This window comes from Oncorhynchus kisutch, linkage group LG2 (genome assembly GCF_002021735.2).
Source record: "Oncorhynchus kisutch isolate 150728-3 linkage group LG2, Okis_V2, whole genome shotgun sequence".
Taxonomy (NCBI): domain Eukaryota; kingdom Metazoa; phylum Chordata; class Actinopteri; order Salmoniformes; family Salmonidae; genus Oncorhynchus; species Oncorhynchus kisutch.
In genome coordinates, this window is record NC_034175.2 from 33277048 (window position 1) to 33305030 (window position 27983).

Consider the following 27983-nt stretch of genomic DNA (forward strand, 5'->3'; position numbering starts at 1 on the left):
GTTATGAAACAATCATATATATCAGTCAAAAAGATAAAATTCCCAGTTGATGCTAGAAAACCAACTTCATAAGAGGTTTCTCATTGACGAGGCTATAGAGGAGCAAGTTGAAAGTATCAAGTTCCTTGGCGTCCACATCACCAAACTAACATGGTTCAAGCACACCAAGACAGTCGTGAAGAGGACACAGCAAAACCTATTCCCCCTCAGGAGACAAAAGATTCGGACCGGTTGCATCACTACCAATATGGCAAATGCTCAGCCTATGACCGCAAGGCACTACAGAGGGTAGTGCGTGCGGCCCAGTACATCACCGGGGCCAAGGTTCCTGCCATATACCAGGTGTCAGAGGTAGGCCCTAAAAACTGTCAGACTCCAGCCACCCTAGACATAGACTGTTGTCTTTGCTACCACACGGCAAGCAGTACCGGAGCGCCAAGTCTAGTTCCAAAAGGTTTCTAAACAGCTTCTACCCCCAAGCCATAACTCTACCTACAGTTGAAGTCGGAAGTTCACATACACTTAGGTTGGAGTCAATAAACAACTCCACAAATGTCTTGAACGTTTTACGGCTAGGGGTTCCGCTAACGGAACGTTTCGACAGCATCCGGTGAAATTGCAGAGCGTGAAATTCAAATATTAGTTTTTTTTAAATATATATATATATTTTTTAAATTCACCTTTATTTAACCAGGTAGGCTAGTTGAGAACAAGTTCTCATTTGCAACTGCGACCTGGCCAAGATAAAGCATAGCAATTTGACACATACAACAACACAGTTACACATGGAATAAACAAAACATAATAATAATACAATAATACAGTAGAACAAAAGAAAAAAAGTATATATGCAGTGAGTGCAAATGAGGTAAGATAAGGGAGTTAAGGCAATAAATAGGCCATGGTGGCGAAGTAATTACAATATAGCAATTAAAAACTGGAATGGTAGATGTGCAGAAGATGAATGTGCAAGTAGAGATACTGGGGTGCAAAGGAGCAAAATAAATAAATAAATACTGCATGGGGGTGAGGTAAGTAGATAGATGGGCTTTTTACAGATGGGCTATGTACAGGTGCAGTGATCTGTGAGCTGCCCTGACAGCTGGTGCTTAAAGCTAGTGAAGGAGATAGATGACGATGTGGTGATTGACAGAGTCGAAAGCCTTGGCCAGATCAATGAATACGGCTGCACAGTAATGTTTCTTATCGATGGCGGTTAAGATATTGTTTAGGACCTTGAGCGTGGCTGAGTTGCACCCATGACCAGCTCTGAAACCAGACTGCATAGCGGAGAAGGTACAGTGGGATTCGAAATGGTCGGTAATCTGTTTGTTAACTTGGCTTTCGAAGACCTTAGAAAGACAGGGTAGGATAGATATAGGTCTGTAGCAGTTTGGGTCTAGAGTGTCACCCCCTTTGAAGAGGGGGATGACCGCGGCAGCTTTCCAATCTTTGGCGATCTCAGACGATACACGAAAGAGAGGTTGAACAGGCTAGTAATAGGGGTTGCAACAATTTCGGCAGATAATTTTAGAAAGAGAGGGTCCAGATTGTCTTGCCCGGCTGATTTGTAGGGGTCCAGATTTTGCAGCTCTTTCAGAACATCGGCTATCTTGATTTGGGTAAAGGAGAAATGGTGGGGGCATTGGTGGGTTGCTGTGGAGGGTGCCGGGCAGTTGACCGGGGTATGCTTATTGAATTTCTCAATTATAATTTATCGGTAGTGACAGTGTTTCCTAGCCTCAGAACAGTGGGCAGCTGGGAGGAGGTGGTCTTATTCTCCATGGACTTTACAGTGTCCCAGAACTTTTTTGAGTTAGTACTACATGATGCAAATTTCTGTTTGAAAAAGCTAGCCTTAGCTTTCCTAATGGCCTGTGTATATTTGTTCCTAACTTCCCTGAAAAGTTGCATATCACGGGGCCTATTCGATGCTAATGCAGAACGCCACAGGATGTTTTTGTGTTGGTCAAGGGCAGACAGGTCTGGAGAGAACCAAGGACTATATTTTTGAATGGGGCATGCTTATTTAAGATGGTGACGAAGGCACTTTTAAAGAATACTCAGGCATCATCTACTGACGGGATAAGGTCAATGTCATTCCAGGATACCCCTCGCAGAAGTGTTTTAGGGAGCGTTTGACAGTGATGAGCGGTGGTCGTTTGGTCGCAGACCCATTACGGATGCAGGCAATGATCGCCGAGATCTTGATTGAAAACAGCAGAGGTGTATTTGGAGGGCGAGTTAGTTAGGATGACATGTAAGAGGGTGCCCGGGTTTACGGATTTGGTGTTGTACCTGGTAGGTTCATTGATAATTTGTGTGAGATTGAGGGCATCAAGCTTGGATTGTAGGATGGCCGGGGTGTTAAGCGTGTGTCCCAGTTTAGGTCACCTAGTAGCACGAGCTCGGAAGATAGATGGGGGACAATCAATTCACATATGGTATCGAGGGCACAGCTGGGGGCAGAGGGAGGTCTATAGCAAGCGGCAACAGTGAGAGACTTGTTTCTGGAAAGGTGAATTTTTAGAAGTAGAAGCTTGAATTGTTTGGTTACAGACTTGGATAGTAAAACAGAACTCTGCAGGCTATCTTTGCAGTAGATTGCAACACCACCCCCTTCAGCAGTTCCATCTTGGCGGAAAATGTTATAGTTAGCATTGGAGATTTCAGGGTTTTTGGTGGTTTTCAACAACATTCCTAATCCAACTTTAGGTATTTTGACATTTAAGACGGAATAAACCGTGTTCAATAGCGGATAAAATTAAAGTGGAGCGAGCGCCAGGTCGCGCGCCCCAAACACAACAGTACACTAGACTCGACACTTAGTCTGAACAGCCATACTTCATAATTACTCAAAAGAAAAACAACCAATTTCTAAAGACTGTTGAAATCTTGTGGAAGCCCTAGGAACTGCAACCAGATGCCTCAGAAATATAGATTCCCATAGAAAACCAATTGAAAACACAGTGAATTTAAAAACAAAAATTCCTGGATGGTCTGTCTTCGGGATTTTGCCTGCCAAATAAGTTACGTTATACTTACAGACATCATTTTAAGTTTTAGAAACTTTCGAGTGTTATCTATTCAAAACTACCAATTATATTCATAACCTAGCTTCTGGGCCTGAGTAGCAGGCAGTTTACTTTGGGCACGCTTTTCATCCGGAAGTGAAAATACTGCCCCCTATCCCAAAACTATAGTTTTGGCAAGTCAGTTAGGAGATTAACCTTGTGCATGACAAGGTTGTTTGCAGACAGACATTATTTCACTGTATCACAATTCCAGTGGGTCAGAAGTTTACATACACCAAGTTGACTGTGCCTTTAAACAGCATGGAAAATCCCCGAAAATTATGTAATGGCTTTAGAAGCTTCTGATAGGCTAATTGACATCATTTGAGTCAATTGGAGGTGTTCCTGTGGATGGATTTCAAGGCCTACCTTCAAACTCAGTGCCTCTGCTTGACATCAAGGGAAAATAAAAAGAAATCAGTCAAGACCTAAGAAAATAAATTGTAGACCTCCACAAGTCTGGTTCATCCTTGGGAGCAATTTCCAACGCCTGAAGGTTCCACGTTCATCTGTACAAAACAATAGTACCCAAGTATAAAAACCATGGGAACACGCAGCCGTCATACCGCTAAGGAAGGAGACGCGTTCTGTCTCCTAGAGATGAACGTACTTTGGTGTGAAAAGTGCAAATCCCAGAACAACAGCAAAGGACCTTGTGAAGATGCTGGAGGAAACAGGTACAAAAGTATCTATATCCACAGTAAAACGAGTCCTATATCGACATAACCTGAAAGGCCGCTCAGCAAGGAAGAAGCCACTGCTCCAAAAACCGCCATAAAAAAGCCAGACTACGGTTTAAGTGTGTGCGAGCAAGGAGGCCTACAAACCTGCCTCAGTTACACCAGCTCTGTCAGGAGGAATGGGCCAAAATTCACCCAACTTATTGTGGGAAGCTTGTGGAAGACCCAAGTTAAACAATTTAAAGGCAATGCTACCCAATGCTAATTGAGTGTATGTAAACTTCTGACCCACTGGGATGTAATGAAAGAAATAAAAGCTGAAATAAATCACTCTTTACTATTATTCTGACATTTCACATTCTAAAAATAAAGTGGTGATCCTAACTGACCTAAGACAGGGAATTTTTGTGAAAAACTGAGGTTAAATGTATTTGGCTGAGGTAAAACGTCTGACTTCAACTGTATATATTGACTCTGTACCGGTACCTCCTGTATATAGCCCCACTATTGTTATTATCTCTTACTTTTTGGGGGGTTTCTTAAAACTGCATTGTTGGTTAAGGGCTTATAAGTAAGATTTCATTGTAAGGTCTGTTGTATTCGGCGCGTGTGACAAATACAATTTGATCTGGTTTTTAAAATAAGTTATATTTGACTCAACATTCCATGCCGTACACCAAGGCATTGTTGGCTGAATAGATGGATGCAGTTCACTGCATGATTAATATAATTCACCAATACATTTCTTGGTAGTCCCTGGTACATTGTTTGTAGCCTTCATTCGGGATGCACGGTTTCAGTTTCAATATTTTAGACAAAAATGGCGAATGTTGGTAAGGCTGGGAATGTCAATAAAATCAAACTAGCGAGGGCAATGATAACAATTCATTCATAATGTGGCTAATAAGCTAGTGTATCTATACTGAAAACAAATGCAACATGCAAACATTTTAACGATTTACAATTCATATAAGTAAATCCGTCAATTGATTAAATGAATTAGCCCCTAATCTATGGATTTCAAATGACTGGGCAGGGGGCACAGCCATGGGTGGGCCTGGGAGGGCATAAGCCCACCCACTTGGGAGCCAGACCCAGCCAATCAGAATGAGTTTCTCTCTACAAAAGGGCTTTAAAACAAAGAAATACTCCTCAGTTTCATCAGCTGTCCGGGTGGCTGGTCTTAGACGATCCTGCAGGGTGGAGTGGTTACACATGGTCTGAGGTTGTGAGGCTGGTTGGACGTACTGCCAAATTCTCTAAAACAAAGTTGGTGGCAGCTTATGGTAGAGAAATTAACACTCAATTATCTGGCAACAGCTTTGGTGGACAACCCTGCAGTCAGCATGCCAAGTGCACACTCCCTCAAAATTTGGGACATCTGTGGCACTGTGTTGTGTGACAAAAATGAGCGACCTCTTATTGTCTCCAGCACAAGGTGCACCTGTGTAATGATCATGCTGTTTAATCAGCTTCTTGATATGCCACACCTGTCAGGTAAATGGATTACTCTGGGATCTTTTATTTAAGCTCATGAAACATGGGACCAACACTTTACATGTTTCGTTTATATTTTTGTTATGTAGCAAGCTGAAAGCACGGAGCCTAACGTTAGTTAGCTATTAGGAGGATGTCATGTAATGTCATTGGAGGAGTGGGTGAGTGACTGACTTTATCCCGTCATATCGTTTTCGGTGGCATTACACAGCTAGAGACACAGGTGTCATTTATTTAGCTAGCCAGAACGACTGTTATCCAGTTAGCATATCTCTTGCGTTTGCTAATTCAATCTGGCTATCTACTCCGATTTAGAGCACTCTTATCTGAGTGTGGCAGAGCGCAGAATAACTGATGAATTTACAAACACGTAACACCCATTAGATGACAGGTGTCAGTAAACGTAGGCAAAAAAAGTAATCGTCACAAACAATGTAGATAACATGTAACCAGCTCTGCTACAGCGAGTAAAATGGTCAGAGTGAGGTGTTCTCTCATTTGTGTCTGAAAGAGGGCTCCCGAGTGGCGCAGCGGTCTAAGGCACTACATCTCAGTGCTAGAGCTGTCACTACAGACCATGATTCAATTCCAGGCTGTATCACAACCGGCCGTGATTGGGAGTCCCATAGGCTGAGTTTGGCCCGGGGTAGGGCGCCATGCAAATATGAATTTGTTCTTAACTGATTTGCCAAGTTTAATAAAGGTTCAATAAAAAAATACATTAAAAAAAAGTAGCTAGCTAGCAAGCTAGACAACTTTAGCCAGTTAGCTTGGGTGCTTGGTTGGGACAAGAATGAATGCATTGGCAGGCAAGCTGCAGAAGGATGAGTAGGCTACAATTTCCCATGGTTTATCAGTGCAATTTTGACAGTCAACTAGCTGAAATAGTTGAGTTCATATCAAATGTTCCTTCATTATATTTTAGGTAATCTTGCTCTGGCTAGCATTAGTTGTTGATCTTGTTGTTGTGCGTAACTGAGGGAGAGAGAGCCTTCCTTCATGGTTGTTTGATCAATTGGACTGCAAAGTTCTCAGATGTAAGAGGACTCCCATGGTATTTATATATTTGCAGAAATCCATTCAGGTGTATTTTGTGGCTTTTGGCGAATGCGTTCTAATGATCTAAAGTCACACTGTTAATACTGCCTGAAAACACACAGTCCAGTTCAAAGTGAATTACGGAAGTCCTTTGTGGAAAATGGCTTGTTTGCATAAAGGCCTACTGTAGCTCTGATTGACTAAGGCGCACCTGTCTGAGTAGACTCCGGTCTTGTGTGAGACATATGTTTTTATTAGGTTTTAATTACTGCAGTGTCTATTAATTGTCCTAACGCATGGCCCCTTTCCTACTCTATATTGCTATAGAACTTCACAAATACCTAAGTATAAGTAATTCCCAAACACTAAGAATTTATGAAAATGTACAAATGAACATATCTTAGTGCTCGCTTGTCAAAAAGTGTCATATTCTTCCTGGTGGTGTATATGAACAGATTTTAATAAGATTTAATGTTGCTAAAATGCTGTCAGTTCCACTTTAAAGGCTAATGCGTTTTTTTGTTGAGGTACACTTTTAAGAAAGGCTAGCTAAAATGGCATAGGAGATAGTTCATTGTTTAATCTAAATACTATATATTTTGTGTAATATATTCACACAAAATAAGACATCTCTACATAAAGACATTTGAGTAAAGGACCAATCCTAACTTGAATGTGAATCACACATTTATGTCAATGGGAGTTTTGCTTGAAAGTTTGAGATGCACTCAGGGCCTATATTCACAAAGTGTCTCAGAGTAACAGTGCTATTCTAGGATCAGGTCCCCCCGTCCATGTAATCTTCTAATTAAGATCTAGAAGGCCAAACTTCTAGATCAGCATTACTAATTTGAGACACTTTTTGAATACAAGTCCTGATCTCAGGTTCAGGTTATGACCTGAGTGAGCAGAGGGTGTGCTACTTACCAATGATGTGTTTGCTAGCAAAGATCTCGGAGGTAGCAAGGACGTGCGAGTTGATTAGGGCCTCGTCGATCCTCAGGAAGGTCTGGTCCCCACTGGCCCCAATCCAGGTGGCCTTGCGGCCATACTTGGCGCCAATGTTGGGCATGGGGGAAGGCTTGGCGTTCCAGTAGGGCATATCCAGGATTGGCCGACCCAGCTGCCCTTTCTGTGGAGAGGTGTATAACATTTTAGAAATTACACTTCAGTCATTTAGTCGTGTCAGTCATCTCATATAGAATGATTTAGAAATCACTGCATTCAACAATAGGTAAAACAACCAGGATCAGACAAGACAAAGAAGAGAAGTCAGTATCCCCATTCTGTGGTCACAATATTAATCTATATGCATTCAATAAGAATGTGTATGGACTTCAGTAAATAATAGATTTAGACAATATGGTATTGGTATGGCATTGCGTTTTAACGTAACATTGCACTCTGAGGAAAAACAAAGATGTGACCATTACAACAAGGTCAATAAGGAAAATTAAGGATTATGGTTGGGGTTAGATACAATTAAATGGTTTTAGTTCATAAAGAAAAAAAGTGACATAAAAATCACATTGTGTAAAAAAAGACATCTAAACTCGAAACCGTAGGGGCATAGACCAGAACAGCTCCGTGGCATACCGAGAAGCTGCCGAAGGTGAAGACTTGTCCGTCCATGAGGAGCACAGCTGTGTGGTTACTACCAGCTGTCACCTGGACACTCGGACCTGGGAGGGCCTGCACCAGCGTGGGAGAACCCCTACAAAGGCACAGAGTAATTAAATAATTAATTACCCAGGTTCAAGGGCAGCCTTTACACCCCCCCCCCCCCTCTTTTTTTAATACCATTGGTTGCGTAACCTCGGCATCCACCCATGGTTCTCAGAATGACAGAAATCACATTTAGTTTATGAATATTCATTTGAACAGAACATTCAACTCGGATGCAACTGTGTGCATCATTCTTACCAACATCCGATGAGTAATTTGAAGATGTCAGAATCTTCAAATTTCTCCTGTCTATACATAAATAAATCAAATCATTCAAAATAGGCTACTACACCAGAAATTATGATTTGACCACAGAGGATTAACAGCTTTAAAACACGTTTTATAAAAATATAAAACCTGCTGATTGCTGTTTAAAACAAAGTCTGCAGTCGGCTGCAGTCGGAAAGGCCCGCATTTTGGGCAGAGCGCGCAGCAAATAGTTTGGGAAACAAATGGCTATTGCTGTAAAGAGAAGGCAATCAAAATAATCCAGTCTGTGTTTTAGTTATCAGAATTCTTAACTTAATTGAATGAAAAGTAGCCTTCTTATTGGCACCAGTTGAGAACATCAGTGGCACTTTTGTTTGTTTTTGGACAATAATTTCCTCCTCCAGGTTAGATGGACATCATATTGTATGTGTGTGTCCCCTTTTCGTAGGCCTAATACAGTGGGGTTAATATAGGTAATGAGTGGAGAACAGGAGGGCTTCTTAAAGAAAAACTAACAGGTCTGTGAGAGCTGGAATTCTTACTGGTTGGTAGGTGATCAAATACTTTTGTCATGCAATAAAATGCAAATTAATTACTTAAAAATCATACAATGTGATTTTCTGGATTTTTGCTTTAGATTCCGTCTCTCACAGTTGAAGTGTACCTATGATAAAAATTACAGACCTCTACATGCTTTGTAAGTAGGAAAACCTGCAAAATCGGCAGTGTGTCAAATACTTGTTCTCCCCACTGTATATGGATCAGACAACGTTGTTTTTATTGATTTGTCAGTGTCAGCAGAGTAGGCTACCATGTAATTTTGGTAGAATAAAAAAAAATATTAGACAAATGTCTTCATCATAAAGTGTAGTAGAATTGCATGAAACGTGTAAATAAAATGTTTTTTTTTGTGCAAAGGAGAAGAAATGTAGACTGATATAGCATAGCCCTATTCTAACATGATGACAATAAAGGGCGCATGTGTCCGTTGATGTTGATTTTGCCCACCCACACCAGATGCGGTCAGGACACAGGTTGAAATATCAAAAAGAACTCAACCAACTACAATAATAATGGCAACCACCGGTTGGCAACCACAAGATGAACTCAGTTCATCTTTCAATCACCCATGTGGGTATATGCCCCTAAAAACCAATGAGGGGATGGGAGAGGCAGGATTTGCAGCGCTTTAAACATCCCAAAAAAGTAAAAAGCAATGACGATTATGCAACAGATCAGATCGTTTAGCATAAAATGTTGATAGGCCTAAACTATTATTTCTACATATTATAAGCGCAGCAAGGTGCACAAGGCAGTAGGCTTCGCACAAATGTTTGTCCCATAATGCAAATTAGCGTGAAACACACCATTGGGAGCGATGTCATGTGATACTGAGCTGTAGTCAATGAATAGCATTCTCAAGTAAGGTGTTCCCTTTGTCCAGGTAGGAAAGGGTACTGTGAGGTGCAATAGATTGCATCATCTGTGGATCTGTTGGGGCGGTATGCAAATTGGAGTAGGTCTTGGGGTTATGGAATAATGGTGTTGATATGAGCCATGACCAGCCTTTCAAAGCACTTCATGGCTACAGACGTGAGTGCTATGGGTCGGTAGTCATTTAGGCAGATTACCTTGGTGTTCTTGGGCACAAGGACTATGGTAGTCTGCTTGAAACATGTTGTTACTACAGACTCTGTTAGGGAGAGTTTGAAAATGTCAGTGAAGACACTTGCCAGTTGGTCAGCGCTTGCATACACGTCCTGGTAATCAGTCTGGCCCTGCAGACTTCTGAATGTCGACATGTTTAACGGTCTTACTCACATTGGCTATGGAGAGCGTAATCACACAGTCGTACGGAACAGCTGATGCTCTCATGCATGCTTCAGTGTTGCTTGCCTCGATGCGAGCATAGAAGTAATTTAGCCCATCTGGTTGGCTCGTGTCACTGGGCAGCTCGCGGCTGTGCTTCCCTTTGTGGTCCATAATAGCCCTGCAACATCCGACGAGCATCGGAGCCGGTGTAGTATGATTCAATCTTAGTCCTGTATTGACGCTTTACCTGTTTGATAGTTTGATAATACTCCTCAATTTCATCATAAGAATCCCGGAACATATTCCAGTCTATGCTAGCAAAACAGTCTTGTCGTTTAGCATCTGCTTCATCTGACCACTTCCTTATTGGTCAAGTCACTGGTACTTTCTGCTTTAGTTTTTGCTTGTAAGCAGGAATCAGGAGGATAGAGTTATGGTCAGATTTGCTAAATGGAGGGCGAGGAAGAGCTTTGTATACGTCTCTGTGTGTGGAGTAAAGGTGGTGTAGAGTTGTTTTCCCCTCTGGTTGCACAGGTAACATGCTGGTAGAAGTGAGGTAAAAATAGATAAGAGTTTCCCTGCATTAAAGTCCCCGGCCAGTAGGAGCACCGCCTCTGGATGAGCATGTTCTTGTTTGCTTATGGCCTTATACAGCTCGTTGAGTGTAGTCATAGTGCCAGCATTGGTTTGTGTTGTTAAATAGACAACCAAGAAAAATATAGATTCAAACTATCTTCGTAAATAGTGTGGTCAACAGCTTATCATGAGATTCTCTACCTACATCCCCGATATCGCAGTCTTTTCTTCATGTAAATGACGGGGATTTGGTCCTTGTCGGGTGTCTGAAGTAAACCCTTTGCATTCGACTCGTTAAAGAAAAGAATATTTGTCCAGTACGAGGAGAATAATCGCTGTCCTGATATCCAGAAGCTGTTTTCAGTCATAAGAGACGGTGGCAGACACATTATAGGAAAAATAACACGAAAAAACACAGGGTTAGGAACCCATAAAACGGTAGCCATCTCCTCCGGCGCCATCTATAATGGTGCTGTTATTGTTAAATGGAAGTGTCTAGGCGCAACAACGGCTCAGCCGTGAAGTGGTAGGCCACACAAGCTCACCGAACGGGACTGCTTAGTGCTGATGCGCATAAAAATAGTCCTCGGTTGCAACACTCACTACCGAGTTCCATCCAAACTGCCCCTGGAAGCAACTTCAGCAAAATAACTTTTCGGCAGAAGCTTCATGGAATGGGTTAGCAGTTGCAATCCTGCAATGCCCCAACCAAAATCCATGGATCACCATGGGCAATGCCAAGCGTCGGTGGTAGTGGCGTAAAGCTCGCCGCCATTGGACTCTGGAACAGTCCGGCAGTCCGACGGATGAATCTGGGTTTGGCGGATGCCAGGAGAATGCTGCCTTCCCTAATGCATTGTGACAACTGTACAGTTTGGTGGAGGAGGAATAATGGTCTGGGGTTGTTTTTCATGGTTCGGGCTAGGCCCCTTAGTTCCAGTGAAAGGAAATCATAACGCCACAGCATACAATGACATTCATTCAGTTTGGGGAAGGCCCCTTGTTGTTTCAGCATGACAATGCTCCCGTGCACAAAGCGAGGTCCATACATAAATGGTTTGTCGAGATCGGTGTGGAAAAACTTGACTGGCCTTGACCTCAACTCAATCCAACACCTTTGGGATGAATTGGAACACTGACCTCGAGCCAGGCCAAATCGCCAAACATCAGCGCCGACCTCACTAATGCTTGTGACTGAATGGAAGCAAGTCCCCGCCGCAATGTTCTACCATCTAGTGGAAAGCCTTCACAGAAGATTGGATGCTGTTGTAGGCAGCAAAGGGGAGACCAACTCCATATTACTGCCCATGATTTTGGAATGAGATGTTCAACGAGAACGTGTCCACATACTTTTGACAATGTTGTGTACAGTATATAGACAGGTGCGTGCCTTTCCAAATCACATCCAACCAATTGAATTTAACAGGTAGACTCCAATCAAGTTGTAGAAACATTTCAAGGATGATCAATGGAAACAGGGTACAGCTGAGCTCAATTTCAAGTCTCATAGCAAAGGGGCTAAATAATTATGTAAATAAGATATGTTTTTTATTTTTAATACATTTGCTAATAAAAAATGTAAAACTTGTTTTCGCTTTGTAATTATGGGGTATTGTGTGGAGATGAGGAAAAACATGTATTTCATCCATTTTATAATAAGGCTGTAACGTAAAAAGACGTGGAAAACCTCGAGTTCATTTGGAAAGTATTCAGACCCCTAGACTTTTTCCACATTTTGTTACGTTACCACTTTATTCTAAAATGTATTAAATAGCTTTTTCCCCTCATCAATCTACACACAATACCCTATAATGACAAAGCAAAAATATATTTAGAATTTCTTGCAAATTTACAAACAAAAAAAACTGAAATATCACATTTACATAAGCCTTTACTCAGTACTTTCTTGAAGCATCTTTGGCAGCAATTACAGCCTCGAGTCTTCTTGAGTATGACTCTACATGTTTGGCAAACCTGTATTTGGGGAGTTTCTCCCATTGTTCTCTGCAGATCCTCTCAAGCTCTGTCAGGTTGGATGGGGAGCGTCGCTGCACAGCTATTTTCAGGTCTCTCCAGAGATGTTTGATCGGGTTCTGGCTCTGGCTAGGCCATTCAAGGAGATTCAGAGACTTGTCCCGAAGCAACTCCTGCATTGTCTTGGCTGTGTGCTTACGGTCATTGTCCTGTTGGAAGGTGAACCTTTGCCCCAGTCTGAAGTCCTGAGCGCTCTAGAGCAGGTTCTCTTCAAGGATCTCTCTGTACTTTGTTCAGTTCATCTGTCCCTCGATCCGGACTAGTCTCCCAGTCCCTGCCGCTGAAAAACATCCCCACAGCACGATGCTGCCAATACCATGCTTCACCGTAGGGATGGTGCCAGGTTTTCTCCAGACGTGACGATTGGCATTCAGGCCCGAGTTCAATCTTGGTTTCATCAGACCAGAGAATCTTGTTTCTCATGGCCAGAGTCCTTTAGATGCCTTTTGGCAAACTCCAAGCAGGCTGTCATGTGCCTTTTACTGAAGAGTGGCTTCTGTCTGGCCACTCTAGCATAAAGGCCTGATTGGTAGGGGGCTGCAGAGATAATTGTCCTTCTGGAAGGTTCTACCATCTCCACAAAGAAACTACGGAGCTCTTTCAGAGTGACCATCGGGTTCATGGTCACCTCCCTGACCAAGGTGCTTCTCAACCGATTGCTCAGTTTGGCCTGGAGACCAGCTCTAGGAAGAGTCTTGGTGGTTCCAATCTTCTTCCATTTAACTATGATGGAGGCCACTGTGTTCATGGGGTCCTTCAATGCTGCAAATACTGTTTGATACCCTTCCCCAAATCTGTGCCTGGACACAATCCTGTATCGGAGCTCTAAGGACAATTACTTCAACCTCATGGCTTGGTTTTTGCTCTGAAATGTACTGTCAACTGTGGGACCTTATACAGACAGGTGTCTTTCCAAATCATGTCCAATCAATTTAATTTTACACAGGTGGACTCGAATCAAGTTGTAGAAACATCTCAAGGATGATCAATGGAAACAGGATGCACCTGAGCTCAATTGCAAGTTTCATAGCAAAGGGTCTGAATTCTTACGTAAATAAGGTCTTTCAGGTTTTTTATATATATATATATTTTTTTTTATTCTAAAAATATGTTTTCACTTTATCATCACAGGGTGTAGTTTGATGAGGATTTTTTTCTAATACATTTTAGAATAAGGCTAACGTAACAAAATGTGGAAAAAGCGAAGAGGTCTGAATACATACACTGTAAATAGTGTTAGGACGCTGGGTGTAAAGTGTTACCAAATAAAGATATACAAAAACTTGTAGAGAGCATATCCAACTAACAAGCTCTTAGAAAGAAATATAAACTATTAGAACCAAGACTTAACAATAGCTGATGTTGGAACAAGATGGAGGGAATGTTAGAGCATAACTAACGAAAGTACAATTAACGAAAATGTACGCTTAACCCAGTATAAACTAATGTATAGAATGTTTTATACAGGAAGCCAAATTCACAAATTCTACAGCACAACAGCAAGAGTCATGCCTTAAGTGTAAAACAAACATTAACTCAATAATCCATGCATTGTGGAAATGCTATAAAATCCACAAGTTATGGGCGGAGCTAGAAAGCTGGCTGTTTCAATGAATTACAAACTTAACGTTCTTTTAACACGTCAGTCTGCATATTTCAAAACATGGCATATGGCGGTGTAGTGAAATACCCAATGGGCTGGATAATTGTCTTCTCACTCATCTTGAAAACAAGTGTACTTAACTTGAAAATCAATCAATTCGCCATCATTAACAATTGAAAAATCAAATGATTTATTTTTGAAATATTGAAATAGCATTGGCAAACGAGAAAAAGAAATTGGTATAATTTAAGGCCATGTGGCAAACAATAATGCAGGCACTAGCGATGGGGGTGTGAGCATGTGGGTCTACCACTATAAATATTTCCAATCTGGGAGGTAAACTTGATAAAGTATTCCGAAGGTAAATATGTCTAACCATGAGAGGCAAGCCCCAACGGGTTGCTACTCTATGTACTTGTGGAAAACACTGTTATCCTACACTATTAAAACCTATTCATTATCTGAACAGAACATCTAGAACTGTTTTTTAGTGTGCAAATGTTTAACATTTTTGCATGCGTGCATGTCAGTGGTTACCTTGAGTTGACGTCTCCGTGTCCAAGCTGGCCATGCTGACCGTAGCCAAACGTATAGACATCCCCATTCTCCATCAGCACCACTACAGGACAGAACAAGAGACAAATACATTCCACCACATTACTTACCTGAATATGTTGTGCACGTTTCATATGTTCATGTGTGTTATTTTCCTATATACAGTCATGTTACAGAGAGTATTGCCATCTTACATTATCCACAGAATTTCAATTGTACATGTGTATTTGTCATTGAACTGATAAGTGCTAACTTGCTGAAAACAACAAATAGGGTCATAAAGAATTATCCTTATTAACACATTTCCAAACAGGTCAGGTCCCAGCAAATTGAAATCTTCTGACATCCTCTACAAGTTACGTTGACATATGTATTTGTTTTAGGACTGTCGTAGAATTGATAATTTACTTGACTATATATTTTAGGAGCACTTTAGGTATCCCCAAAAAGTACTAAAAAAATTGAATTTGAATTGAAATTGAATATTGAATTTGGCTTTTAATAATATAGCCCAGAGAAACGCATTGAAAACCATTCATGAATGGCAGAAAAAACACAAATATAATGAAAAGAAACAACGTTTTGAAGTGTTTGTCCTATATCTAGGATACAAAAGAAAGCGCAGGAAATATTTATACAGTACCAGTCAAAAGTTTGGACACACCTACTCATTCAAGGGTATTTCTTTATTTTTACTATTTTCTACATAGTAGAATAATTGTGAAGACAGCAAAACTATGAAACACATTTGGAATCATGTAGTAACCAAAAAAGTGTTAAATCAAAATATCTGATATATTTGAGATTCTTCAAAGTAGACACCCTTTGCCTTGATGACAGCATGGCACACTCTTGGAATTCTCTCAACCAGCTTCATGGGGTAGTCACTTGGAATTCATTTCAATTAACAGGTGTACCTTGTTAAAAGTTCATTTGTGGAATTTCTTTCCTTCTTAATGTGTTGTGACAAGGTAGGTTTGGTATACAAAAGATAGCCCTATTTGGTAAAAGACCAAGTCCATATTATGGTAAGAACAGCTCAAATAAGCAAAGAGAAACGACAGTCCATCATTACTTTAAGACATGAAGGTCAGTCAATCCGGAAGATTTCTTCAAGTGCAGATGCAAAAAACCATCAATCAGTATGATGAAACTGGCTCTCATGAGGACCGCCACAGATAGACCCATAGTTACCTCTGCTGCAGAGGATATATTAATTTGAGTTAACTGCAACTCAGATTGCAGCCCAAATAAACGCTTCACAGAGTTCAAGTCACAGATGCATCTTAACATCAACTGTTCAGAGGAGACTGCATGAATAAGGCCTTCATGGTCAAATTGCTGCAAAGAAACCACTACTAAAGGACACCAATAAGAAGAAGGGACTTGCTTGTGCCAAGAAACATGAGCAATGGACATTAGACTGGTGGAAATCTGTGTTTTGGTCTGATGAGATTTTTGGTTCCAACCATTGTGTCTTTGTGAGATGCAGAGTAGATTAACATATGATCTCTGCATGTGTGGTTCCCACCGTGAAGCATGGAGGAGGTTTGATGGTGCTTAGCTGGTGACACTGGCTGTGATTTATTTAGAACCCAATTGAGATGGTTTGGGATGAGTTCGACCGCATAGTGAAGGAAAAGCAGCCAACAAGTGCTCAGCATATGTGGGAACTCCTTCAAGACTGTTGGAAAAGCATTCCAGGTGAAGCTGGTTGAGAGAATGCCAAGTGTGCAAAGCTGTCATCAAGGCAAAGGGTGGTTACTTTGAAGAATCTCAAATATATTTTGATTTTTCAAACACTTTTTTAGTTACTACATGATTCCATATGTGGCATTTGTTAGTTTTGAAAATAAAGAAAAACCCTTGAATGAGTAGGTGTGTCCAAACATTTGACTGGTACTCTGAGGAACATAACCTTTTAACAACATATTTTTTCCATCTTCATAACATTGCAAAAATCTGAAAATGTTTGTCAAAAATGATGCAGAAAAACTAATCCATGCTTTTGTCACATCTAGATTAGACTATTGAAATGCTCTACTTTCCGGGCAACCCGGATAAAGCACTAAAAAAGTTAAGTTAGTGCTAAACATTGCTGCTAAAATATTGACTAGAACCCCCCCCCCCAAAAAATGTTTTTTACTCCAGTGCTAGCCTCTACAAGGGTTTCCTGTTAAGGCTAGGGCTGGTTTCAAGGTTTTACTGCTAACCAACAAAGCATTACATCGGCTTGCTCCTACAATGGTCTGCCTATCCATGTAAGAGACTCAGACTCGGTCTTGACCTTTAGGTCTTTTTTGAAGACTCATGTGACTCACCACCTGGATTCGGTCTTACATAGCAAAACTTGAATTTGTGTTTTTTTACATTGGATTAAAGTAGAGACTCAGAGCTACAAAATTGTATATCATACACTGCATTTGAGGAACAATGTGAAAGTAATTCTGCTTTGAAAGTTGTTCAATCCGTAATCTCACTTTTGAGAAAAACGCATTTGAATGTTTTGGTATCTAGTGAAGAGCTCTTTTGTTTACACCCATTCAGCATTGTTCACACCATCTTAAGCTTTAGCCCCACCCATCTCGGAGCGCTCTCTGACCGCACACTTGAGGCTCTGGTCAATGATTTAGTTACCTCTGGATAACATGAAAACAGTCTAACCAGCTCTGCTGGCAACAATTTCATTACTCTTTTTTTGCAGACGTTTAATGACACAGCCATATTCAACGGTTGTTGTACATACATCACGTAACGTTAGCTAACGTTATCTAGTTAAACAACAAATGAACAGTGCCAACAATGCCACAGTCCTGGGAGCTAACCAACCAGGTTCAATGTTAGCTAGCTAACATTTGGCTCTAACTAAAAAAGCAACCGGCTCTTGGAAACAAATAACGTCAGCTAGGGAGCCATCCAGCTAATGTTAACTAGCTAGCTAACAGTACACTTTAGCTTAAGACATATAGCTAGCTAGGGAAACACTGAACCTAGCTAGGTAAACAACGTTTAAGATCACACACGTCACGTTAGCTAATGAGCCAGCTAGCAAACGTTAGCTAGTTAAACAACAATGAACAAAGTGCCAACAATGCCAAAATGATGGGAGCTAACCAACCAGGTTCAACGTTAGCTAGCTTACATTAGGCTCTAACTAGAAAAGCAAACGGCTCTGGGAAATGAATAAGGTCAGCTTGGGAGCCAGCCAGCTAACGTTAGCTAGCGAACAGTACAATTTAGCTTGAAATGAAACCACTCTCTGTCAAAATTAGAAATGTGTAATATCTGAAAATGTCTTACTAGTGCTCTTCCATGCTATCCCTAGGAGGGGTGCATCACATGAGTGGGTTGGGTCACTGACGTGATCTTCCTGCCCGGGTTGGCGACCCCTCGAGTTCGACAAGGCTCAGGGTAGTAAGTTGGTGGTTTGAAGATATCCCTCGTGTGGTGTGGGGGCTGTGCTTTTGCAAAGTGTGTGGGGCTATATCTGCCCCCAGCTGTGCTCTGGACACCATATGTGAACTGATTCCCCCCATCTATCTTCAGAGCTCGTGCTGCTAGGCGACCTAAACTGGAACATGCTTAACACCCCAGCCATCCTACAATCTAAGCTTGATGCCCTCAATCTCACACAAATTATCAATGAACCTACCAGGTACCACCCCAAAGCCTTAAACACGGGGACCCTCATAGATATCATCCTAACCAACTTGCCCTCTAAATACACCTCTGCTGTCTTCAACCAAGATCTCAGCGATCACTGCCTCATTGCCTGCATCCGTAATGGATCAGCGGTCAAACGACCTCCACTCATCACTGTCAAACGTTCCCTGAAACACTTCAGCGAGCAGGCCTTTCTAATCGACCTGGCCGGGGTATCCTGGAAGGATTTTTAAATGCCTTCCTAACCATCTTAAATAAGCATGCCCCATTCAAGAAATTTAGAACCAGGAACAGATATAGCCCATGGTTCTCCCCAGACCTGACTGCCCTTAACCAACACAAAAACATCCTATGGCCTTCTGCATTAGCATTGAACAGCCCCCGTGATATGCAGCTGTTCAGGGAAGCTAGAAACCATTATACACAGGCACTTAGAAAAGCCCAGGCTAGCTTTTTCAAGCAGAAATTTGCTTCCTGCAACACTAACTCAAAAAAGTTCTGGGCACTGTAAAGTCCATGGAGAATTAGAAAACCTCCTCCCAGCTGCCCACTGCACTGCAGATAGGAAACACTGTCACCACTGATAAATCCACTATAATTGAGAATTTCAATTAGCATTTTTCTACGGCTGGCCATGCTTTCCACCTGGCTACTCCTACCCCGGTCAACAGCACTGCACCCCCCCACAGCAACTCGCCCAAGCCTTCCCCATTTCTCCTTCACCCAAATCGAGTCAGCTGATGTTCTGAAAGAGCTGCAAAATCTGGACCCCTACAAATCAGCCGGGCTAGACAATCTGGACCCTTTCTTTCTAAAAAATTATCTGCCGAAAATGTTGCCACCCTTATTACTAGCCTGTTCAACCTTTCTTTCGTGTCGTCTGAGATTCCAAAAGATTGGAAAGCAGCTGCGGTGATCCCCCTCTTCAAAGGGGGGGGGGGGGGGGGAACTCTTGACCCAAACTGCTACAGACCTATATATATCCTAACCTGCCTATCTAAGGTCTTCGAAAGCCAAGTCAACAAACAGATTACCGACCATTTCGAATCTCACCATATCTTCTCTGCTATGCAATCTGGTTTCAGAGCTGGTCATGGGTGCAACTCAGCCACGCTCAAGGTCCTAAACCATATCTTAACCGCCATCGATAAGAAACATTACTGTGCAGCCGTATTCATTGATCTGGCCAAGGCTTTCGACTCTGTCAATCACCACATCCTCATCGGCAGACTCGACAGCCTTGGTTTCTCAAATGATTGCCTCGCCTGGGTCACCAACTACTTCTCTGATAGAGTTCAGTGTGTCAAATCGGAGGGTCTGCTGTCCGGACCTCTGGCAGTCTCTATGGGGGTGCCACAGAGTTCAATTCTTGGACCGACTCTCTTCTCTGTATACATCAATGATGTCGCTCTTGCTGCTGGTGAGTCTCTGATCCACCTCTACGCAAACGACACCATTCTGTATACTTCTGGCCCTTCTTTGGACACTGTGTTAACAACCCTCCAGGCAAGCTTCAATGCCATACAACTCTCCTTCCATGGCCTCCAATTGCTCTTAAATACAAGTAAAACTAAATGCATGCTCTTCAACCGATCGCTGCCTGCACCTGCCCGCCTGTCCAACATCACTACTCTGGACGGCTCTAACTTAGAATACGTGGACAACTACAAATACCTAGGTGTCTGGTTAGACTGTAAACTCTCCTTCCAGACCCACATCAAACATCTCCAATCCAAAGTTAAATCTAGAATTGGCTTCCTATTTCGCAACAAAGCATCCTTCACTCATGCTGCCAAACATACCCTTGTAAAACTGACCATCTTACCAATCCTCGACTTCGGCGATGTCATTTACAAAATAGCCTCCAATACCCTACTCAACCAATTGGATGCAGTCTATCACAGTGCAATCCGTTTTGTCACCAAAGCCCCATATACTACTCACCATTGCGACCTGTACGCTCTCGTTGGCTGGCCCTCGCTTCATACTCGTCGCCAAACCCACTGGCTCCATGTCATCTACAAGACCCTGCAAGGTAAAGTCCCCCCTTATCTCAGCACGCTGGTCACCATAGCATCTCCCACCTGTAGCACACGCTCCAGCAGGTATATCTCTCTGGTCACCCCCAAAACCAATTCTTTCTTTGGCCGCCTCTCCTTCCAGTTCTCTGCTGCCAATGACTGGAACGAACTACAAAAATCTCCCTCACTAGCTTTAAGCACCAACTGTCAGAGCAGCTCACAGATTACTGCACCTGTACATAGCCCACCTAGAATTTAGCCCAAACAACTACCTCTTTCCCAACTGTATTTGATTTATTTATTTATTTTGCTCCTTTGCACCCCATTATTTTTATTTCTACTTTGCACATTCTTCCACTGCAAATCTACCATTCCAGTGTTTTACTTGCTATATTATATTTACTTTGCCACCCTGGCCTTTTTTTGCCTTTACCTCCCTTATCTCACCTCATTTGCTCACATCGTATATAGACTTGTTTCTACTGTATTATTGACTGTATGTTTGTTTTACTCCATGTGTAACTCTGTGTCGTTGTATGTGTCGAACTGCTTTGCTTTATCTTGGCCAGGTCGGAATTGTAAATGAGAACTTGTTCTCAACTTGCCTACCTGGTTAAATAAAGGTGAAGAAAATATATATATATCGTGCCTGGTGTCTCCCGAACCCCTCCTGTCTCAGCCTCTAGTATCTATGCTGCAATAGTTTATGTCCGGGGGGCTAGTGTCAGCCTGTTATATCTGGAGTATTTCTCCTGTCTTATCCGGTGTCCTGTGTGAATTTAAATACGCTCCCTCTAATTCACTATTCTCTCCCGGAGGACCTGAGCTCTGGGACCATGCCTCTGGACTACTTGGCCTGATGACTCCTTGCTGTCCCCAGTCCACCAGGTCGTAGTGCTGCTCCAGTTTCAACTGTTCTGCCTGTAGCAATGGAACTACGACCTGTTCACCGGATGTGCTACCGTGTCCCAGACCTGCTGTTTTCAACTCTCTCTCTCTCTGCTGTTTCGAACGCTGAATGCTCGGCTATGAAAAGCCAACTGCAAACACTGATTATTATTATTTGACCCTACTGGTCATCTATGAACATTTGAACATCTTGACCATGTACTGTTATAATCTCCACCCGGCACAGCCAGAAGAGGACTGGCCACCCCTCTCTGGTTCCTCTCTAGGCTCCGGCCTTTCTAGGTAGTTTTTCCTAGCCACCGTGCTTCTACATCTGCATTGCTTGCTGTTTGGGGATTTAGGCTGGGTTTCTGTATAGTACTGACATTGACTGATGTAAAAAAGAGCATTTATAAATACAATTGATTGATACTGTTTATTTTTATTAACAAATATTTAACCCCTTTTTCACAGGCACAAAACTACCTTCATACTTCCATTAATTGTTTTAAACGGGTATCGGTTACCTTCAGACGAGTCCTGTGACAAAGAGAACACTATCGAGAACACTTCATGAGAGTCTCCCCTTTTCATAGAGAGATCATAATACTTTGTAGGTCAAACCGCTCAGACACTATAGACGTTTGTGAAGACCGGTTTTCGGGATGTTTCATGGTCTAACAAACACCACTCTGGCACCTTTCACTGCAGATGCGGAAGTGCGACATCGCATACGGTCGATTGAAATGCATCCAGAGCAAAAAAATAAATAAATCTCTGGCTTAAACTGACGGATTTTGATGGTGATTTTTTTACTGTGTTATTTAGATTGATGCACCTGTACGTCCATTGACACGAGGGGGTTAAAGGGATATTTCAATGTGCAAAACATTAATATAAGGGATATTGACTTGGTTTGGTTTTGGGCCCCAAATGCTAAAAAGTTAGTTAAGAAGACAGTGGCCAGGTAAACAAAACCAAAGCATGGATTGCTATCTTACCCTGTCTATAGACTGCTTATAGGGGAAGGAAAGCTAAGCCCCGCCCCAGAATTTTGGGCAACCAATCACAGCACTCCGATGGATAACAACTGTTGCTACCAAACTTGTGTCCGACACACTCGGACAAGCTCACGCTTCAAACGCATGGAAGCCGATGAGGGCTATGGCAAATGGAGTTTATACATTTTTTTAAAAAAGGGTTTAAATGCAGAAATAAATTAACAGTGCAGCAGGGTTACTTGCGACTGTCCTAAAATGCAGAGCCTATTGATGGAGTATTTTTCTAACCTGAAATTATACTTGTGTAGCATTGTTTATTAACTGGTTGGATTGCTCTCTGTTACTGATGAATAATGACAAACCTCCTGGCATTGACAACTTAGATGAAAAGCTAGTGAGGAGGGTAGCTGGCTGTAGCCACTCCTATCTGTCATATCTTTAATCTGAGCCCAGAGGAAAGTCTTAATCCTCAGGCCTGGAGGGAAGTTAAAGTAATTCTGCTACCCAAGAGTGGTAAAGCAGTCTTTACTGGTTCTAAAAGCAGACCTATCAGCTTGCTGCCAGCTCTTAGCAAACTGTTGGGGAAAAATTGTGTTTGACCAAATACAATGCTATTTCTCTGTAAACAAATAACAGACTTTCAGCATGCTTATAGAAAAGGGCACTCAACATGCACTGCACTGACACAAATTAATGATGATTGGTTGAAAGAAATGTATATAAGTTTGCGGGAGCTGTACTGTTAAATTGCAGTGCAGCCATTGATATTATTGACCATAACCTGTTTTCTTTAATGGAAGCTTTTTTAAATGTCAAACATGTAAAGCATGGTGTACCAGAGGGCAAATCTCTAGGCCCTCTACCCTTTTCTATTTTTACCAATGACCTGCCACTGGCATTAACCAAAGCATGTGTGTCCATGTATACTGATGATTCAACCATATACGCATCAGCAACCACAGCGAATGAAGTCACTGAAACCCTTAAAGAGTTGGTCTGTTTTGGAATGGGTGGCCAATAATAAACTGGTCCTGAGCATTTTATTTTATACAAATCATCACCTAAGTTCTACTGCTCAGCTGATCCAGGTAATGAATGGTGTGGCTGTTGAAGTTAAGGAGACTAAATGTGACCAACCAGCTCGATCTTACAGTACCAGTCAAAAGTTTGGACACAACTACTAATTCAAGGGTTTTTCTTTATTTGACTATTTTCTACATTGTATAATTATAGAAGACATTAAAACTATGAAATAAGAATCAAGTAGTAACCAAAAAAGTAACCACAAATCTGAATGTAGTTTAGATTCTTCAAAGTAGCCACCCTTTGTCTTGATGACAGCTTTGCACACTCTTGGCATTCTCTCAACCAGTTTCATGAGGAAGTCACCTGGAATGCATTTCAATTAACAGTTGTTCCTTGATAAAAGTTAATTTGCTTATGTGAGCTGTTCTTGCCATAATATGGACCTGGTCTTTCGCCAAATAGAGCTATCTTCTGTATATTAAATCTAACGTGTCACAACACAATTGATTGCCTCAAACACATTAAGGAAATACATTTCACAAATTAACTTTAAACAAGGCACACCTGTTCATTGAAATGCAATCTAGGTGACTACCCCATGAAGCTGGTTGAGAGAATGCCTAGAGTGTGCAAAGCTGTCATCAAGGCAAAGGGTGGCTACTTTGAAGAATCTCAAACATAAAATATATTTTGATTTGTTTATCACTTTCTTGGTTACTACATGATTATGTGATGTCTTCACTATTATTCTACAATGTAGAAAATAGTAAAAAATAAAAATAACCCTGGAATGAGTAGGTGTCCAAACTTTTGACTGGTACTGTATGTAGCAAAAATTGAAATTGTGTTTTTTTTTTTTACACTGGATTAAAGTAGAGACTCAGAGCTAGAGCCTAGACTCTCTTACCCGTATACATGGATGGACGCTTCTCCCTCTATGTCACAGATACCATGGTTGCCCTTAGTTTGAAGATGTAAACCGGAGACAGGTGGTATATACAACAGCCTTTTGTGTGTTCCCTTTTTGACTCCATCTGCAAATCTCCTTAGCTATCATATTCGAATTCCATCGATTTCAAAACTTGGTGCTTCAGAAAGTGGAGAACAACACTTATGCAGTTCTACTACGTGATATCTATTTTTTTTAAAGCTGCATTAGAAAGGATTACCTAAGCATGCTACATGGCAGACCAATCTCAACTCATCTCTCGGCATGTCCAGCCCACTCATTATCTCAGCAAATCATGGCTAGCGGGAAGGATGACTTTTGCCATGAATAAATCAACTAGGCTCATAATTTAACAATTGTATTCATATTTACAGGTGGCATACAAGTTTGTTATTAAGGCACATGAAAGTTCACATGTTCCAGAAGGCAGTTTTGCCAAAAAACACATTTATTTAAAAAAATTAAAAAGTTCCTGTGAAGTAGTGACGCAAGACAGGTCACAAATTACTTGCCGTTACCTTGAACTGTCAACGTCAAAACATATAGATGCAACGGTTGTAAAGATGGTGCTCTGCTTTTTTTACACCACACTCCAAGAAGGAAGATCTGCAGGCTCTAATTTTGTTTTATCTTGATCATTGTCTAGTTGTGTGGTCGAGTGTTGCAACGAAAGACCTAGTTAAGCTGCAGGGGGCCAAAAGAGGCATGTCTTCCTCTTCATTGTAATCAGAGGGCTGATATAAATACTATGCATACTAACACTTTTTATAAGAAACATTAATGTGTTGAAAATTCCAAATTGTTTGCATAGTAAACTTACACACAGCTCTGACACACACACACCAGACATGCCACCAGGGTTCTTTTCACAGTCCCCAAATCCGGAACAAATTCATGAAAGAGCACAGTATTATATAGAGCCATTATTGCATAGAACTCCATCTCATATTACTGAAATAAACTGCAAACCTTGTTTTAAAAAAAAGATAAAGCAACACCCCATGGCACATCGCCTCTCCCCTATTTGACCTATATAGTTTGTGTGTATGTATTGATATGTAGACTACGTGTGCCTTTAAAAAAATGTTTTTATATAGTTCTGTCCTTGAGCTGTTCTTGTCAATTAATGTTGTGTATTTTTTCAAGTTTTGGGTGGACCCCAGGAAGAGTAGCTGCTGTGTTTGCAACAGCTAATGGGGATCCTAACGAAATACCCAATAACACTTTGTATTTAGGACAAATCATCAATTGCTTTGCCAAATTTTTTGAAGTATTATTTTAGTGCCTTGTTGCAAAAGAATGCCTGTTTTGGAATATTTTTTTTATTCTGTACAGGCTTCCTTTTCACTATGTAATTTAGGTTTGCATTGTGGAGTACCTACAATGTTGTTGATCCATCCTCAGTTGTGTCCTATCACTGCCATTAAAGTCTAACTTTTTTAAAGTCACAATTGGCCTCATAGTGAATTCCCTGAATGGTTTCCTGTATCTTTGTAATAACGAAGTGTATTGATCCCTGGTCTTGAAATGTACCGCTCGAATGAGGGACCTTACAGATAATTGTTTGTGTAGGGTACAGAGATGAGGTAGTCATTCAATTTTTTTTACTATTATTGCACATAGTGAGTCCACACATAGTGAGTCCATGCAATTTATGTGACTTAAGTTAATTTTTACTCCCAAACATATTTAGGTTTGCCATAAGTGGATTGAATACTTGACTCAAGACCTTTCAGCTTTTTATGTTTATTTAATTTGCTAAAATATCAAAAAACATAATTACACTTTGACATTATGGGGTATTACATGTAGGCCAGTGCCAAAAAATATATATATTTAATCCACTTTAAATTCAGGATGTAACAACAAAATGTGGAAAAAAGTCAAGTGGTGTGAATACTTTCTTAAGGCACAGACTAGCTAAATTAGCTATGTTATGAACACAACTCATCTGCTGTCAATAGCAGAATATGACTTGAGAGCAATTGTAATGACAGTCCCAAGACAGTCCCTGATTAGCAAGGATTAGTCTGTTTAATTTAATTGCGTATTAAAAATAAAATGTGATATCGTCAGGGTTTTCTCAAGCTTCCTACAAAAATGCTACTGAGGTAGCAACAGCAACCAAGGGGATGGGGCTTAACGAAGGGTACATTCCTTTAACTATTTTTATTGAAAGACCTTTATGACATATGGCTATTTGATATGTGGCCAAACACCACTGAGGAAGAGATCAAAAGAGGAAGCAGGAAGTGAGTAATAGGGTGTGTCCGGGGGACCTACCTGAATGGTGGAAGCCGCAGCTAACCTGCACAGCTCTCATCTCGCAGTCGAAGCGCACCGCCCCCGGGGGATAAGTGGTGATCTTACTGGCGTCCTTTTCCCCTCGCTCACTGTTCCCGTCTGCAAAGGCAAACAGGCCATCAGTCAGGTAGACAGAGGGAAGGAGGGAGCAGGGAGGAGAGAGAGGGGGGGTAGGGATTAAGAAAGATGAAGAACTCTGTTGGTAGCTTCAGAGATGGGTGTCTCGATCGGAACAGTAGTAGCCCTGGAGCAAGAAAGAGAGGGTTGCTGGAAGGAGCAAGTGATTCTGAGAAAAAGGGGAGAAAAGGAAGGACAAAGGTCATGCAAAAAGAAGGTAGAAATATGGTAAAAGCTCTCAAAACCTCACAGAGCAGGACCTCTCTTTGTGGGAGGACATTTGGTGGGGGGTTTGTTTCAACTTCAACTTCAATGTGAAGTATCACTTGCAGGTGCGTTTGACTCCTAACTACACAGCAACAGGATCCAGAGCTTAGTGCTGTTCTTTCCAGCTGCATTTATTTAAAAATGTTCTGAAAATAGTGTCATACCTGTTCTGTATAAAAGTGTAATGTGAGTTTGGTGTGTCAATGGCTTTCATAGGGGTCCTATTGTTTCAGAGGTCATCATGGTGGATGAGAGGAACCGGGTGGATGAACACCCCTGCATTAGTGATCATAGAAGTGTTTCTCAACCCCATGTTATACCAAGGACTGACATGTTACGGTCTTCCTCTTTTTATACTGAACAAAAATATATCACATAACAATTTAAAAGATTTTACTGAGTTACAGTTATTATAAAGTCAGTCAGTCAATTGAAATAAATTAATTGGGCACTAATCTATGAATTTCAAATTAATGGAAATGTAGATATGCATCTTTTGGTCAGACATATAAAAATAAAAAAGCAGGGTTGTGGATCAGAAAACCAGTCAGTATCTGGTGTGACATCCATTTTCCTCATGCACTGCGACACATTAAGATTTAATGTCACATTCACAAGTACAGTGAAATGCCATTCTTGCAAATTCAAAACCCAACAATGCAATAATCAATAACAATGTATTACTAGATAAAAAAAAACTTGAGAAATAAGAATAGAAAATATGAAATACAAAGTACATAAGTAAGCATACTATATACAGGAAATATTTAAAAAGTCAGTTCCAATACCATATATACAGGTTCAGGGATACTGGAGTGATGGAGGTAAATATGTATAGGGGTAAGGGGATAAGGCAACAGGGTATAAGATAACAGAGTAGCAGTAGCTTGTATGCGAGTGGGTGAGAGGCAGTATAAAATAATGTACATATTATGTGCGAGTG

General features: G+C 41.3%; 1 protein-coding gene across 30 annotated transcripts in view; it reads right to left on the bottom strand.

Annotated features, from left to right (window-relative positions):
* Positions 1–27983, bottom strand: part of LOC109904047 (E3 ubiquitin-protein ligase MYCBP2) — a 340396-nt gene that overhangs the window by 164683 nt on the left and 147730 nt on the right. For all 30 annotated transcript variants that reach the window (XM_031793477.1, XM_031793472.1, XM_031793485.1 and 27 more), the window contains 4 exons: positions 26636–26755; positions 14787–14868; positions 7886–8003; positions 7217–7421 (listed from right to left, as the gene is read on the bottom strand). In XM_031793477.1, the coding sequence (XP_031649337.1) occupies positions 7217–7421; positions 7886–8003; positions 14787–14868; positions 26636–26755 (525 nt within the window). The remainder of the gene's footprint in view (positions 1–7216; positions 7422–7885; positions 8004–14786; positions 14869–26635; positions 26756–27983) is intronic.